The sequence below is a fragment of the Pan paniscus genome, chromosome 1 (genome assembly GCF_029289425.2).
Source record: "Pan paniscus chromosome 1, NHGRI_mPanPan1-v2.0_pri, whole genome shotgun sequence".
Classification (NCBI taxonomy): Eukaryota; Metazoa; Chordata; class Mammalia; order Primates; family Hominidae; genus Pan; species Pan paniscus.
In genome coordinates this window covers 82,244,161-82,262,413 of record NC_073249.2, presented here as the reverse complement: position 1 = coordinate 82,262,413, position 18,253 = coordinate 82,244,161, and the positions used below count along the sequence as shown (strand labels likewise).

The following is an 18,253-nucleotide window of genomic DNA, read 5'->3' as shown; positions in this document are numbered from 1 at the left end:
TACAGACTCATTTTCAAACAAAGAGATGGAAAACTGGGAGTAAGGAGAGGTGGAGGTATATATGGACCCAGCCATCCGACTTCTGATCCTATTGTTCTTTTTTTTTTTTTTTTTTGACGGAGTTTTGCCCTTGTTGCCCAGGCTGGAGTGCAATCGTGCGATCTCGGCTCACCGCAACCTCCACCTCCCGGGTTCAAGCCATTCTCCTGTCTCAGCCTCCCGAGTAGCTGGGATTACAGGCATGCCACCACACCTGGCTAATTTTGTATTTTTTTTTTCAGTAGAGACGGGGTTTCTCCATGTTGGCCAGGCTGATCTCAAACTCCCGACCTCGGGTGATCCACCCGCCTCAGCCTCCCAAAGTGTTGGGATTACAGGCGTAAGCCACTGCGCCCGGCCTCCTGTTGTTCCTAACCAGGGGTCATACATACCCCACCTTCCTGCAATGACAAAAGAAAGTCAAGGTCATCCCTGTACATTTGTCTGGCCTATACGTCTGTTTTGTAAACAAGCAGGTCTCACTAGAATTAACTTTTTTCTTAACTAAAACACACTCACACAGTTTTCTCTTGCAATTCAGGGCTGAACCCTTCTCCAGTTTCTCAAATGCTTATTGGCTACAGAAAGCTGCAGATAGAAATGGTCAATTCCTAGTGTCTCTTTCAAGGAGAACATATTTGCAGCATTTCTTAACTCAGAACAGAACTGGAGCCACCCACCCCACAGGTGGAGCCCTGGCAGCTGTGACCTGGAAACACAACTGTGTTTGTTCTTCCCTCACCAGCCAAGGAGACCAGAAGGCAGGAGGGGCCAGCCACAGCTGCCACCTTTGCCTCTCCTCTTGTCAGGGTCCGTATGCCACTTCAGACCACTGTATGTGGAGCCGAGATGTCAGAGCTGGAGCAGAGAAGAGGAGCACGCAGGTAGAACTGTCTAAAATCCAAAACAAGCTCTGCTGCTTGAATTGCCACTCAGATTCATTTCAAGACTACAAAATGTGCAGGCAATGTTTTTCTGAAGGGCAACCCCGGTGCTCCCGAGATGGGAGGCACCCTCCCTTCTGACACGCATTTATTCCATCTTCCGGAGATAAGGAGGGGACAGGGCTGGCTCAGCAACCCCACAATCTCCGTCTGGGCCAGTCATCTCAGCAGGTGCTTGACAGGCAACCAGGCTGGAAGAGAATGCCTCTGCAGTATGCTGGAAGTGTCCTTCCCCTAATGCCACCTAATGGCAAAGCCCTGTGCATTTATTGCATGTGAACGTGTCCTCAACACCCATTGAGCCACAGTGTGGTACACGGCCATCAGCGTTCAAAACGAATAAATTGAGCCACCCTAGAAACAACTCCCCCAGATAGTCTTGAAAGAAGCTGGGAGGCATATTCTTAGATTTAAGCAAGAAATTACAATGTTGACTCAAATCAGGATTTTTGCAAGGGACTTGTTACACTGTGCTAGGGAAGGTTCACAATCTGTCTGTACCTCTGAGGTACCATCTTTAAAAGGGTGTCTTACATTGAGTTCTGCTAGAAGCTGACCCTGAAACAAAGATTAGAGTTTAGATAGTTTATTTTGAGAGATGATTCCAGAAACCGTTGGTAGGTGTTATGGGTTGAACTGTGTCCCCTCAAAAGATATTGAAGTCCTAACACCCTTTGAATGTCACCTTATTTGGAAATAGGGTGCTTTCAGATAATCAAGTGAAGATGAGGTCATTAGGGTGGGCTCTAATCCAATATGACTGGTGTCCTTATAAAAAGGGAAAAATTGGACACAGAGACAGCCATGCACACACAGGGAGAATGCGGCATGAAAATGAAGGCAGAGATTGGGATGATGCATCTACAAGCCAAGGAACACCAAAGATTGCCAGCAACCACCAGAAGCTGGGGAGAGGCTTGGGACAGATTCTCCTGCACAGCCCTCAGAAGGAACCAACCCTGCAGACACCTTGACTTTGGACTTCTAGCCTTCCGAACTGTGAGCCAATAAAGTTTTGCTCCTTAAACCACTCGGTTTGTGGCACTTTGTTAAGGCAGCCCTAGGAAATGAATACAGTAAGAACATGGGAAGTGAGGCAGGTGAAGGAAGGAATCATTATGAGGTTAGCTACTGTGGTTAACAACTGGAACTTCATCCTGCTGGCAAGTCCCAGGAAACTGTGGAACAGCTACCTCAGCCTTACACAGGAGGGGTGGCAGCTTGCGTCTGCTCCTGCCGGTATTCAAAATGAACCAAGTTTAGGAGGTCCCCCTGGGGCATTTGTCATCAGGCTGAGGCCATGCCCTGAATTGCAAAGTTTCCTCCTCCTCCTTTTCGCATTAAATCCTACCCATTCAAATCCTACCTCCCAGGATGCTTTCCTTTAATCCTCTAGCCCAGCTTTCTTATAACTTCCTCTTAGAGCCCTCACTCTGTATTCTGCAGGTCACTTAATAGGTGTTCCCTGAAAAACCAGATGCCAAGAGGGATGAAATTAATTTGCATTGCATTGCATAACTATATCTTCCTCCCTTCCCCCTGGGAACGTGTAATGCACATTTGCAGACAGAAGGTTTGGAAAAGTCCTGCACTTAAACAACAACAAACAAAACCCTTCTTCAGTGCACTTAAACTACTGTTTCCAAAATGTACATACCTTCTTTTTGTAGTATAGTATTAACATCTTGCTGAACATTGATTGGGGAAGAGTGCCTTTGTTATAAACGTCACTGAACACATTGTTTAGGAGCCAGGTCCTTGGGACAAGGAAGGGTGGCACATCTGAGCAGGTGGCAACAGGGTCTGCCTGGGACCAGGAACCATGGGGCCAGGTGAGGACTTGGCCTGGAGGAGAGGTGGGCTACCAGTTAGGGTGCCAAAGGCCATGCCCCCCTACCCCCGCCTCTTCATCTAGCCTGAGATTGGGAAGTGAGGTTCAGGGATGGGGTAGGGATTAGAGTCACGGCTGGTGTTTCCTGGTTTTCTGGGGCAGAAAATCCTATTCCTACCAGCAGATCTTCCCTTTGCTAATTCCCTTCTCCATGTGGCAGACAAACCTCAACTCCTCCCTCCAAGTCCATGACAAGCAAATATGGGGGAGACCCTTACCTCTGGGCTCCCGGGGTGCTGTGTATAGGCAATGTGGTTCATGGCGGGGGGAGCAAGGGCAGGCTGCCTGGGGCCAAAGGCTGGCTGTGCTCCTGCTAGCCATGGACCCCCAGGGCTGAATTCCCCACCTATCAAGTGGGGACATCAATAAAAGTGCCACAGGATTAGTTGACCTAATGCATGCAAACAGCACATAAAACAAGCCCCGGCATCACAAGTGTTCACAGTTACCACCCCTCTATCACTTTACCAGCCAGACATATCCCTCTCCTCTAGAAATGTGAGTACTTTGAGAGCAGCAACTGTAATGCAGCCGCTGACATACAATCGCTTGCTCAGAAAATACACTGAAAATGAATTAATGCGCAGCTATGTTCTGCATTTTATTTCTATCTCTGATAATATTTCTGACGATGAAATGTATGATTAAAACAGGCCCTCTTCACTAACAGGAAAATTACTTGTTTTTCTCTCACTGGTTTTAGTCTTCTCTCCCCAGCTGGCATAGCCTAACAGGACACACCATCACTAGTAAAGGCTAGTTTGCCTGCCAAGGCCTACGATCAGTGGGTCACTGTCCTTATGGTTACCATGGTCCTGGACAGTCCCAGCAGAGAAGCAGAGATGCCATTGATTTATTGGCACAAAGAGGCATTTATCTGCCTCTCCTTGTCATTAACGGGACGCTAGGGCAGTGGGGCAGTGGGGCAGTGGGAATCTCAGTTAGAATGGGCTTCATTAAAAAGCCCTTAAAAGGAAACCCTTCTAAAACCTAGCGATCAATCTTGCCTACCTTTTGGGATCTCATCCGTTGGTGAACAACTGACAGGAAAATCTGGGCGCGTCTCTATTTTTGAAAAGTTAATATATCTGTCGATTCTACAAAAATCCAATAAATGAAAATTCATACTCATGAAAACAAGTAGATTAGAAGAAGAGTCCTCACAATACCAAATAACTCACGACAGCTTTTCTTTAAATATTCTACCTATATTTACATATTATTATAAGATTCTCTTGCACAAAACCTTCCAAGGGCTTCCTCTGGTGAGTGAAGGTTCCCTTGTACATAGCTGACATTTTCTTTTCTTTTTCTTTTTTTAGAGACAGGGTCTTGCTCTGTCTCCCAGCCTAGACTGCAGTGGTACCATCATAGCTCACTGCAGCCTGGAACTCCTGGGCTCAAGCAATCCTCCTGCCTCAGCCTCCTGAGTAGCTTTTTTTGTTGTTGTTGTTGTTGAGATACGGTTTACATACCATAAGACATTGTCTGAGCCTAGATATACTAATAATACATGGTATTTTTGTCACTTCTTCACTCATTAAACTTTTACTGAACATCTTTATAGACTAAAAGCACTCTGGCTAAATTTACTTGTATGTGTTTGCATGTATGTGTGTGTCTATAGCTTTCTTGCTGCCTGCCTGCCTGCCTGCTTCGTTTCTGAAAGGATTCAGGTGGAAGGCTAAATTCATCTTCTCTGGAAGGCAGCATGAGTGCAGCTCATGTGGGGCAAGGCACAAGGGCTGCCCCTCGCCCTCCGGCAGCCTGTTGCCCAGTAGGGCAGGTCAGGGCCTATGGCACAACAGGGCAAAAAATCTAACAACAATGGCCACTTGGCCTGCAGAAGCTGGAGTGGAGGGAGACCAAGGTAGGCTTCTCAGCAGCATTGACAGCTATCTGATAGGGGGAGTGGGGAGGGGTTTCCTCACTGTAGGGATGATCCAATGCCTTTTTGTACCCCCTGAAACAGTTGAAAGCCATCCCCTTCATGGACAGGATGAGCTAAGGTGGCCCAGCCACCTGCAGCTCTTTTGTGGCTGTCATTCTAGTGTAGGGTCTCATCACACACACCTGAGACCCAAGTGGCTGGCTCCAGAAGCACCATTTACTTATAACAGGGCAGCTTGTCAGCCCAGAGGACAGGCAGCTAGAGCAAGAATCAAAAGTCCTGGGTTTAAGGGCTGAATTTGCCATTTGCTTATGACATGGCAATTTCTTGATCTGTATTATTTTTCTCTAGGGCCATCATTTCTCCCCTGGTAAAATCCAGAAGTGGAACTTGAAGGTATCTATAATACTTTCCAGGTCAAATATTCCGAGATTCTGACATACCAGCCCAGTCCCACTCTGGTCACAGAAAATCTTCCCAGAGAGACGCCATCTTTCTTTTTTCTTTTCTTTTCTTTTCTTTTCTTTTCTTTTCCTTTCCTTTCTTTTCTTTTCTTTTTTCTTTCTCCTCTCCCTCCCCTCCCCTCCCCTTCCCTTTCTTTTTCTCTCACTCTGTTGTCCAGGCTAAAGTGCAGTAGTATTATCATGGCTCACTGCAACCTCCGCCTCCCAGGCTCAAGCAATTCTCCCACCTCAGCCTCCCAAATAGCTGAGACTACAGGCGGGTGTCACCGTGCCCAGCGAATATTTTCTCTCTCTCTCTTTTTTATTTTTTTTGTATTTTAGAAGAGACAGGTTTTTGCTATGTTGCCAAGGCTTGCTGTCTACTCTTCTTATCACTGAAGGTAGAACTAAGTGGCAGCACCCCTAACCCCTACCCCAGCCTAATCACGATATTGCCACAGGCCACTTCTGACTACAAAGTAGCTACACTTTACATGAGAGATGCATTCCTAAAGACTTCGCAAAATTCTGATTAATTTATCATAGGAATAAATGTAAAATCTTACATTATCTTGAATACTACAAATAGTGAGACCTTATGAATTTTTAGATTGCATTTTTTTCAAATTTACATAATTCAGAACTCCATTAAATATGGCTTATTGTAAGTTCCCTCTGATTTTTTTTTTTTTTTTTTTTTTTTTTTTTTTTTTTTTTGAGATAGAGTCTTGCTGTGTCGCCCAGGCTGGAGTGCAATGGTGTGATCTTGGCTCACGGCAACCCCTGCATCCCAGGTTCAAGTGATTCTCCTGACTCAGCCTCCTGAGTAGCTGGGACTACAGGAGCACACCACCACGCCCGGCTAATTTTTTTATTTGTTTGTTTTTGTTTTTGTATTTTTAGTAGAGATGTGGTTTTGCCATGTTGGCCAGGTTGATCTCAAACTCCGGACCCTGGGTGATCCACCTGCCTTGGCCTCCCAAAGTTCTGAGATTACAGGTGTAAGCCACCGTGCCTGGCCTGAATTTTTTTTTTTTTTTAACCTTCAAAGAGAAGGAATGGTGATTGGAGACAGAGATGATGACCCAGGGTCAAAGTTGGTGGAGAAAGACCATGGGTTTGAAGGACTCTACAGGGAAAACATGGAGAGCCAGGTGAACCAGGCCTCTTTTCTGACCCCGTAGAGAGGACTCAGCAACTCAATACTGTCTTCCTTTGTTGATCATTCCACACAGAATTTTAGATGGTTGGCCAATTAGAAGGTTAGATTTCTATTCTTTTCTTTCTTAACTGAAATTATTCCAGGCTTGAATGCTGCTATTAAATGTTCAACTCCAAATTTAAAAATCTCTAAATAGGCCAGCGTGGTGGCTTATTCCTGTAATCCCAGCACTTTGGGAGGCCAAGGCTGGTGGATTATATGAGCCCAGGAGTTTCCAAGGCCAGCCAGGGCAACGTAGTGAGAGCCTGTATCTACAAAAAAAGAAAAAATTAGTCAGGCATGATGGTGCACCCCTATGGTTCCAACGGCTCAGGAGGCTGAAGTGGTAGGATTGCTTGAGCTCAGGATTTCGAGGCTGCAGTGAGCTGTGATCACACCTCTGCACTCCAGCCTGAGTGAAGAAGGGAGACCCTATCTTAAAAAAAAAAAAAAAAAAAAATCCCTAAATAGCAAATTCTCTCTATCTCTTGGCATATAGGAGCCATTTTGTGCTCTTCAAAATGGCTGACAGGAATTTTCTGAGGAAGCTATGGTCTGAAACCAAACGAGGAATTAGGTCAGCTTCAAGTCTGAGACTTTGTGTTTACAGCCATAGCTAAAAACTAACAGATGTGTCTTCCAAACTGACAAAATCAAGAAATTGTCGTGAAGATCAAAAATGGCTTCCAGAATCTTACCCTCCGTGTCCTCCCCACCAGCCCCTTTGGACTGCAAGAGCTTGTGGCTATAACTCTATTCACAGCCCATTTCTGGTTTCCAAGTAGCTCCCTTTCCAACAAGAGATTACAAAGCTTTGAAAATTAGAGGCACCCCACCACTCCCACCCCAAAGAGCTATTCCGCAACGAGATGCTCCGTGGAAATGGAAGGAGTTTGCTTTATAGCAGCCTCCCTCATGGAATTATAGATGGGAACATTTAACAATACAGCATTTGCAATGGGCAGGTGAGAGCTGGCTAAGTTTTTAAAGGGGATTTCACAGGCCAGGTCAGCAGGGAGATGGATGGGTGAGCGATGGTGGGTACAATTATTTGACTTTCTGAGCTGTTCTTTTGAAGCCTCTATGTTTAATAGAAAGAAAAAGGATAATCCTCTTTGCCAACCTTTTGTAGCTCAATCTTTATTGTTCCCAGTGAAACCCAAAGAAAACGGACAAGATTCATTTTGTCCAGAAAGCATTTGTGTATTTTATGTAGGTCTGGGCTTTGAAGTGTTGATAGTTAAGTGGGAGAAAAGACAAAGATTTCTCTCGACTCTGTGGAAATCAAAGGAGGAATTTCTGAAGCTCTCTCGGCTGACTCAAAAGTCCTGGGTGGTATCCCCCATATATGCTTCCTTTGCTACTAAACTCAGCATGGAAATTAGCACAGGCCCCACGCAATGATGAAAATTAGATGAGACCATAAAGAAGTGAGCCTGAAGACAAATTTAGACTTTTTTGCAAAAATTGAGAACATGATTTCCGGGACCAGGGACACTTTCTTTTGCTTATGGGCTCTCAGTCATTTAACCTTCATCTTCAAAACACTGGCCTGGCCAATGGGCTGGTTGAGCCAACCATCTGCAGGACTGTTGGTTTGATTTGGGGCACATGAGAGGTGCTTGGTAAATATTTACTCAGTTGGTAAGTCAAGTGGCCTGTCAGATGGTTTAAATAATCAGATATTAAAAATCATGGCTGGGTGCGGTGGCTCACGCCTATAATCAGCACTTTGGGAGGCCGAGGCAGGCGGATCACTTGAGGTCAGGAGTTTGAGACCAGCCTGACCAACATGGAGAAACCCTATCTCTACTAAAAATACAAAATTAGCCGGGTGTGGTGGCACATGCCTGTAATCCCAGCTATGCAGGAGGCTGAGGCAGGAGAATCACTTGAACCCGGGATGGGGGTTGTGGTGAGCCGAGATCGCGCCATTGCACTCCAGCCTAGTCAACAAGAGCGAAGCGAAACTCTGTCTCAAAAAAAAAAAGAAAAGAAATCATTATCCATCTGGTTATCTTGATGGGCAAAGTATGTCATTGGGAACCACCTTATTGGATTGTTTGCCAACCTATTCCGAGGGTGACAAAAAAAGAAGATTAAATGCGTGTTTGCCTATTTTAGCCAAAATACATAGGATGGACACTGTGGGAAGAACTGGTGAGAATTTGGGGAGCTGTTGACATTTTCCGCTGACAGATAAGTGTTCCTGAAACTATCTGGGTGCCGAGTCTCTTCTCTGGGAACGCCTCACTCTAGGGAACTATTTCTGTTGGGTTTTTGACCCTGAATTCTGAGAACAACAATTTTCCACCTGCTTGTGTCACTTTAACGCTGGTAACAATGTCAACAGTGGGTCTGGGAGATCCCCATACATCTGGGCTTAGAATTAAGGGGTGAACAGGGTTTCCGCAGGTGGGGGATGGAGTGGTGTCTGCATTCTAAGTCGGGAGAATTGAGAGGAAGGAAGCTACAAAAAAGGAAAGACCCCAGGCTTACTTGGAAGATGAGAGACCTCTGACGGGAGTCAGGCCAGACCAACCTGAAAAGTCTATGCAGCTATGAAGAAGCCACTCACACCTCTCCATGATCCGACAGAGGTTTTCTTGTCTCCCTTCTCCGCAGAATCCCCGGAGCATGATCTGTGACATCTCTGTCTTTCTGCTCACCTACTCAGAACCCAGACTGCCAGCCCTGAGTTGAAGTAACGTTTGCCCTTCCTTCTACGGAGCTGTCCTGCTGCCACCAAACTCCTCCCAAACACACACACCATACATACAAAATCACTCACTGCTGCACATAAAAACACATCCCTGCAGATGCAGGCACACATCCATCAGCATACAGGTGAGCATACAATGCACCACACACACCAACACATGCACACCTGCACATGCATGTCAGGACACACCTACAAACACACAGCACCACATGCGCCAGCATATGCCCACAGGGGGCACAGACACCTGCAACCACCAGAGCCTATGGGTAAATACATAATGGCGTGCACATTGCCAACACCCACACTGACCTGCAACCCCTGGGGCTTGGGCTCAGGCTTTTCACGTGATGGGTCACCTGGCTCAGCTGCCTTCTCCCTGCAGCAGGCAGCTCAGGCCAGTCAACCCAGGGGAACAGGTTGCAACCTCTACCCCCTCCCCCAGCCTGTCTTTTCTACTCTTTCCCCTGTCATACTTCTCTCCCATCATGCCCAGCCCAGATGATGAAAGGGCAGGTCTAACTGAGGGCTGTCATTCACATTCTGTCTTGGAGCCAGTACAATTTTGCATGGTGGGGAATTAGCAAAATACAAGAAGACACAGTAGACTCTAGTATCTACAGCAAAAGAGGGGGGTAGGGGTTTGTTAATCTTAAATGGTGATGTTGGTTTCCATTCTGAGCCCTCCTCCCCACCTGCCATGGCTTGGCAAAGGCAACAGCACCTACAGCCCATCACAGACATCCTGCTGCAGCACTTGAATACTTCCCCTCTTCCTAACCCTCCTCTCAGCCAGCTTTGGGGGTGGCCCACTAAGAGTCTCAGATATTCACATCTCCAGCTGTTTAATGCTTCATGCATTTGTTCTGAGCACCAGAAAACCATCTTTTGCTTTGCTCCAGTCAACAGCACAAGGATTTGCACTACCTGCGCCGAGCCTGCAGGTGAACCCCAGGCTAAAATATGACGTAAATAATTGTGAATAGATTATAGACATTTGTCATTCAAAGATAACTCTCCCAGTCCTGGAGGAGTTAGTGAAAAAACAAATCTCAATTCAGAGTCTGTGCGTGACGGTGTGCTGTTCTTTTAGAGAATCTCATACACATAAAACCTTTCACACCATATGGAGACCCACTCTTACCAAGCAGATTAATTACAGGCAATTTATTCAGGGCAAAACCTCTCAAATATGATTTAATTTACATTTTACTTATAACCTCTGCGTACAGTGGGGTGGTGAGCGGTGTGCATACCTGCACACACAGGAGTGGGTTGAACCGCAAATTGAGGCCCATCCCTCTCAAGAAGTTCCAAAATAGATGCATTTTCTGAAAGTAAAATGGAAACTATGGATTTATCAGCTTTGGAGAAAATGTAAGTTCTCCATTTAGAACCATGATAATATGTTCTAGAAAAACATATAGTTCTATATTAATAACCTAATATTCATACTCAGCAGAAAATGTATATTAAATGAGAATATTCAGCATCAAAATAATTATTTTTTACTGTAAAAATTGAGAGGAAAAGAGTAAATGCTTAGTAAGGGGAGTACCTTTAGAAGTAGGCTTCAGAATCCAGTCTTTGGGTATATGATGGTGTACGGACCTGGGCGAGCGGCTGCACACTGTTCAAGGTGCAGACCCTGTACAAGGGCCCCGAGAAACCATGTTTGCGGCCTGGTTCTACTCGTAGGCAAGTCACCAGACCTACGAGCCTCACTTTCTTCATTTATGAGAAGAGATAAATCCTGCTACTTTTTCTGCTATTTGCCATAGGATGGTTATGAGGATCCAGTAAACAAAGGCATGGAAACTAATTTTGCAACTGTAAAGGGATGGCTGCACTCAGAGAACGGTGGTCTGGACTAGCAAGGGTCCTGCTTGTCTTTGTTCTAATGCTTTCTATTTATTTTTTTCTCCTTGAGCCTGAAAATTAGTTTCTGAGTAGCACAAATCAAAACAGGCAAGCAAAGTGGACAGTGCAAACGCCTAACATTTTCACCACTGCAATTTGGCTGCTTCGGGCAGTAATTTGCTTTCTCTTCAAGTCTGTTCTCACCAACCGAAGTCCTTGCACGGCCCCCAATAAATCTGCAGCCGACGCACAAGCAGAAGGGATGGACTTTGTCCTTGGATTTTTCACAGCAGAGGCTCCCACTTAGAATGTTAAAAATATTGTGATAAGGTGAGAGCCCAGATTTAAAAAGTATTTGGAGAGGCAAGGAAGAAGGAAGTTCAGGCTCTGAATTCTGAGAGCCAATACCTGTGGGGTGGGGTAAGGATCGGGGGCTGAGTCATTAAATTTAAAGTCATTTAAAACTTTGTAATTTCAAGACCACACACAATTCATTTTGTAGCTAAAAGGGATGTTCAATTCTCTCATAATTTATCTCACAGATGCTAAAACTAAAGCCTAGAGAGAAATTTCTGCCCAAGTATACACTGCAATGTAATGACAGAGGAAGAAAAAAAGCATGTCAGTCCAGTGTTCCCCCATTATTGCATTGGGAAAATGATATTCTATTTTGCAGATTGGGAAACTGAGGCACACATGCTAATGGTTCTGGCTTTCCAAGTGCCTTTTGTGTTTAGGCACTTCCGAATCAGATCTCCACTCCACAGTCCCCTGCGTGAGGAGGCACCATTGCCGCCATCTCACAGAGGAAGAACAGGGCTCTGAGGTGGGGAGGGGAAGGCGGCTCAGGACTTCTGGCTCCAGAGCCTCCTCTCCTTCCACCATAGTGCCTGCTCCAGAGGAGACACAAAGGCTTGGAAATGGTAACAGAGAGTTAGAGAAACATTTTCTTTCCTTGATGGGATTGTTTTCAACAGAAGTCTAGAGCATCCTGCAAAATGCTGTTTTACTTTAACCTATTCTTTCAAATGTCATTCCTGGATTTGCCCAAGAAAGTAACAAAAGCTACATATGTAAAGATTTTCTTGTAGGATTAGCTAAAATAACAAAAATCAGAAATAGTCCAAATGTACAACAATAAGGAAATAGTGAAGAAAATACGGTGCATGGATGCTATGGAAGCTTACATAGCAATTAAAAACAATCACAAAGGCTAAACGTGAAAACAATGCTTACAATAAAATATTAAGAAAAAAAGCACTTGAAACTTTTTTATGATATGTTTTATGTTTTGATTATGATATGACTTATGTTTTTATGATAACTATAAAAAGATAGTAAAATTTTTTACACTTGTAAAAAATGTTGGATTGGAATATAAAGAAGTGAGAATGCAATATTATTGGGCTGGCTTGTTAGGAATTTTGAAAAAATTTTAATTAAATTTTAACTTCCGTCAGTGATTTTTATATCTTTACTAAAATATCTCAAACTAAGAGAACAGAAAAATGTTGGCTACCTGAAATATTTATTTAGTAACCTGGATCAAACCAGACTAATAGTAAGTATCTTGCTTTTTTTTCTTTCTATATTTTGAGGAAACTGGGTGATTGGATACTGTGGTTTATACTATAATCCAGTCTTTTTCTACCTGATGCCTTTCATTAGTTTATTTTTAGTTCATTAGTTAACAGTCTCCAACAGTGTTAGCCTTGCTTATTTTCCACTTTTCTCCAGTGTTAAAGCCTAATCAGAAAAAATGAGCATATTTCTTTATTTTTAGTTATAATGTTAGTTGAATCATATGAAATTATCCTTTTTGTAGATCTGAAATAAACAAATAGTGGAAATTTCATATGGTCCAACCAGAAAACTTTAATAATGGCAGGGTTTTATCTTAAACCATCCTTACAACTCATTTCAAATAATTCTAATCACTCAAACTGCCCTGTCCCCTCCACTGGTTTAATTTCTGGTTTTTGTTTTGTTTTTAAAATAACATTGTTTAATACTACATTCTCTAGAGGAAAGGTCCAAACAATGCCAATTCAATATACCCACCAAATAAACCATTAAAGTTAATTTAATCATATGAAAACATCTAGATTTCCTTCATTCACTCACCTTTTAATTCATTCAACAATTCTTATTTTATTTTATTTTATTTATTTTTTTGAGATGGAATCTTGCTCTGTCGCCCAGGCTGGAGTGCAGTGGTGCAATCTCGGCTCACTGCAACCTCCGTCTCCCGGGTTCAAGCGATTCTCCTGCCTCAGCCTCCCAAGTAGTTGGGACTACAGGCACGCGCCACCATGCCCAGTTAATTTTTTGCATTTTTTAGTGGAGATGGGGTTTCACCACATTGGCCAGGCTGGTCTCAAATTCCTGACCTCAGGTGATCCACCCGTCTCGGCCTCCCAAAGTGCATTCAACAATTCTTATTGATAATTATTGCACATTGACTCTGCTCCAGGTACCATGCTAAGTGCTGGGTAGAGCTGTGAGCGTGACAGGGGCGTCTTTGTTTTCAGGGAACTTAAAGTTGTTTTTTAGACCGGAAGACATACTATGTACATGCGCTGACTAAAGCGATCATTTTGTTTTGATTAACAGGCCTAATGACCGGTTTAATTTTTTTTTTTAACCAAATTGAATGTTTGTTCAAAGTGACGAACACCATCACTTTAGTGTTAATAAAAATTAGCCTTGGCCAAAGCAGAGCTAAGAAATTTATTTTGAACTATTTCCGGTATTTATTAAATCAGTTATCTGACCTATATAAGGTCCTAAGCCTTAGATAAATAAGGCTTGGGAGAAACGATTCCCAAAGTGCGTGTTTGGACAACTCTAATCTAAGAGAGTTCCCTCAGGGCAACTGGACCCTTCTAAGTAAAGCACAAGACACAATGCTGGGTAACTTTTGACTGGAAAAGTATATATCCAACAATAATTACATGTATTTTTTTAAAGAACAAAAGCAAAAATACAAAGAATTTAAAATTAAATACAGCAGTGGTTATTCACCTAAGCCAGAGCTCCCCAGGACCGTTTCTGGGGGATGCTTAGCAGAAGCAGATGTGATCTCCAGGCTAGTAAGCCTGAGAAACGCTAAAATTGAAAAATGAAATAGCTCATTTGGATGAGCAGAGGTAGGCGATTGGAGGGCGAAACAATCTGATGGTGAAAATGGCATTGGTGAAAAATTTGTACTGGTATCACTTAAAAGCTTGCCTCACATTCACTTCCCAGCAATTTTAGCAAAGATTTAGTGTTCAAGAAGTTTGCATTTAGATACTCAGTCGCTGTGCACCCACAATAGCCCTTTGGCTTCAGAATCTAGGTGGCCACCCGGACCAGTGATGACTGGGTGGATTTTGTTTCTAATTCCTTTCAAAGTGATACTTTGAAAAACTTTTGTCTATTAGCCTTATCTAAGATAGCTAAAATGTCAGTCTCCACAGAGGCAAAGTAAGTGGCACTGAGAAGTAAAAAAATCCAGCCAATCCCCCTGCCCCCTATTTGTGGAAATGGGGCACAGCCCCTATCTTGCATATATTTTTTCAGACATGTTTTTACTTCGGGAGAATATTCCCCTACAGAGTAAGTATCTTTAAAAAATGAAAATGGTGGATGTAACAGTCATCCTATGACCAGCCAGAGCTTTGCTGCTTGTTCACTATCGGGCCTACCTCTGCAATCATTGTTATGTTTCTGTGCTGGTATGGGTGTGCCCAGAAATCAGAAGAGGGATGAGTTGGATTGCAACAGATGGAGAAAATGCCCACTGCTGCTTCATAACATATTGAAAGCAAATTAAGAATCCCAGCCATGGATTTCCATCTCCTGTTTTTGGGTTTTGAGAACAAGAAGACAGTCCAAGATGTAATAATAGTAATAGTAAATACAATTTTTACTTATTGGCTGTCTACTATGTATTGGACACATTACATTACTTCTCATTGTCACATCTCTGCAAAGAAGGTATTACAAGTCTTTCTTTAGAGGTGAGAAAACTGAGGCCCAGAGAGGTTAAGTAACTTGCCTAAGGTTGCACAGCTAGGAAGCGGCAGCACTGGGACACCACCTGAAATTAGCCTGGCTCTTTCTACCACGTCCAGCCACCTTCCTAAAAGCAGAGCCACTCACAAGCCTGGAAGCTTTGCATTTCCCAAGGCTGCATTTCAGAGCTCCATCTCCTCACTGATAAAAGACAAACACCACACTGACCGCTGGGTGCATTCTTGGCTACTGCAGAGTAGGGAGTTAGAGGCACTGAGGGCTCTGCAGGCACAAGTGTGCCCATGCCACTAGGCACGCCATCTTAGGATCTTCTGGCCTCAAGCCCTGGTGACTGTCTTGGTAGATTCTCTCTCAGGGAGGCCTCCTCATGTGGACAGACCAGGTCATCATTTGCTTTGATCCTAATAATCTGGGCATTTCCAAAGAAATGCAAATGCAACAGCTTAGTAAAAAGTAGACATTTTAAAAGGGATGTATGCAATGGGTCACTTAACTGAGCAAGAAAAGAGAGAAGACCTGACAGAAATTCTATGAGCGGCCTTTCCTCCGGGGAGACTGTGGAGGTGTCCCCTCAGGCAGCAAAAGCACCATCGCAGCCCTCGGTGTCGAGGCCTCTCTGAGTCGCGCTTTGCCTTACCGTACCTCGTTTCTGGGCTAGGATATTTTGAAAAACTTTTGTCTATTAGCTTTATCTAAAATAGCTAAAATATCAGTCTCCATAGAGGCAAAGTAAGTGGCACTGAGAAGCAAAAAATCCAGCCAATGTGCAGTTTTCTCCTCCTGCCCCCTATTTGTGGAAATGAGGCACGGCCCCCATCTTGTCTGCTGGGTGGGGTTCTGTTTACCACGCTTGGCAGCCACCGCCACCCAACAATCTTTCATTTTTCTTTCTAACTTCACTTTGCCCCTACCTTGGTCTCTCCAAGCCGAACACAAATGGACCAGTGAGGAAACTGCCGGTAAAGACCCTGAAAGGTTATATGAGCTCCCTGGTGCGGTGTCTCAAGCCTGAAGCTCAGAGGCTGGAGCTATTGCCCCTGGCTGTCTCCCCTGAAGTCACTAAATTCCAGCGTTCTGGGTCCCCTTGTCCCCAGCACACAAGGATGGGCTGCTCTGAGCAAGCTCAGGCACCCTCACTCTGCCACACTGCGTGTGTGACTTAGACCCCACAAGGCTTTTCTGAGAAAACAGCTGTGACCTGACAGAAACCCCTGCAGCTGCACGGGCCTCAGAATCCCCCGAGGCGCTGGCCCGGGCTGTGCCTGGCTCCCTGGTGGGAGCAGAAGTGCCCATGGCCTCTCCTGCCCTCCCAACAGGGCCCCTAAACAAATTCCCACACCCAGGTGAGCTGCCAGGAGCGATCAGGTGGGCCGAGGACATTTGCTTGCTTCACCTTCCCTGTTTCTTTAGATTGAAATTCAGCCTGCCCCACTTCTCAGGAAGATGCCATGAGGCCGATCCCCCTGAGCAGTTTGTCCTGTCCTCTTTTCACTGGTTTTCTTCCTCATTACCTGGGCTAGAAAACATGGTGGAAGCTAAAGGCTTGCAGCAAAGCTGAGCTCCCACGATCGGGAATGAGGTGAGGAGCAAGCACTCTTGTTGGCTGGGCGCTGCTCGTGGTGGTGACTTAACCAGGCACATCGTCTCATCTGCCCCGTGTTCTGTCAATGCCGGACCCTCTGGCTGGGCTAAATGGCCACCTAAGGGGCAGGCTGGGGTGAGTCACGGAGCCTGGGATGGTGCGTCACCCGGCAGTCCCAGGCGTGGGTGTGGGGACAGCCATGACAAGGCTGAGCCTAGACACGGACGCTTGGCCATGAGGTGGCGAAGGCGCTGTGGAGGCTGCCACCCGGTGCTTCCTGCCTGTGCCCCTCTCCTCCTTGGTTACCCCACTTACTCCCGGGCCCATTGGAGTGTTTCAGGCCATGACCTTGACTGACCAACAAAATCTTCTTTGTTGGCAAAGGAAGAAAGAAAGGGGCTGAGTGACGGAGCCAGCCAGAGGGTGAAAGAAGCGAAGGGACTAGAACGTCGCAGCACGAAACATGGCCTGGCTGACATTTTCCGATCCTGTCCAGCTTCTGTGAAACACTCCCTCTCCGTTTCTCTACCCTGGGCCTGCCTCGGTTGCTCTCTTGCTTCCTTCTTCCTTCCTCTCTTATCACTCGAAAAATCTGTACCTGGAGGAGCTGAGTATTCTAGCAGCTGGCTCTGAACTGATGCCCAACTCGGCTGTGACGGAGCAGATGCCAGCACCGGGCCGGACCCCTCACTGCTCACTTGCCCATTGATTTGAGGAGGGCAGGATTTGAAGGAGACCCCAGCCCCTCACCACCCTCCACTACCCACACCCACTCCCCTACACATACACAAAGAGTTTCTAGAAGTTCCCTGCCGTCGACACGTCGGCCCTACCTGTAATCGGCAACTGTGCCTGCAGGATGGCCGCGGTGAAAAGCGCCTTCCACTTCATCTTGTCGTTTCCCTCAGAAAGAGGCTGGGAGGCAGAGGCTGAGGCAGCGGTGGCCGGGACGGTTAGGAGAAAAGGAGTCTCTGCTGGTTTTATTCTGCAGCTACCTCCCCAGGAAGTGGAGGACTGTGGGGCCTTTGAGAAAGCACCTGCCGACAGGGCCAAGAAATTCGCACTCCCCCTTTCGGTTCACAGGCAGGAAGCCCTGGAGGTTTGAGGGTTTGGGGTGTGTGTATGTATCTGTCTGTCTGAATTTTGCTTTTTCTCTCATTTGACCATTGTTTTAATGCTCCTTTTTAAAAAGAAAATAATTCTTATCTAATTCCTATCTTGATTGGTAAAGTCCATCTCTAGGCAAATACAAGTTCTCGATGGATGTAAGAACATTTGCTGTTTTCCTAGACTCTCAAATATTTTATGGTGGCTGGCAAAATGACAGAACCCTGGATTAGAGTCCAGGACAAATGTAGAGACAGATTCCTTGGGCTTTAGTGACATCTCTGCCTACCACCTACTTGCTGTGTGGCATTGAGTCAGTCACTCAACATCTCTAGACTTCAGCTTCCTTATCTATAAAGCAAAGAGCTGGAGTAGATCTGAGGTTGCAGATCTGAACTTGGCCTGAATTTGGATCATTGTGTGAAATACTGTAGCTCACATAGTATTTTAAACACTTGTGTTAGTTGTCAACATTTAAACATCAGAGTAATTTACAATAATAAAACATTAAAACCTAGACATAAACTTCGTCTAAAAATTGTAATATATCTATATG

At 45.0% G+C, this 18,253-nt stretch overlaps 1 protein-coding gene across 2 annotated transcripts in view; it reads right to left on the bottom strand.

The window, feature by feature from the left end:
- CD247 (CD247 molecule) overlaps window positions 1-17,586 on the bottom strand; it is an 87,973-nt gene extending 70,387 nt beyond the window's left edge. For both annotated transcript variants that reach the window (XM_003824599.6, XM_008978262.5), the window contains exon 1: window positions 17,424-17,586. In XM_003824599.6, coding sequence (XP_003824647.1) covers window positions 17,424-17,481 — 58 coding nt within the window. In that variant the 5' untranslated portion in view covers window positions 17,482-17,586. The remainder of the gene's footprint in view (window positions 1-17,423) is intronic.
- Window positions 17,587-18,253: the final 667 nt, after the last annotated feature.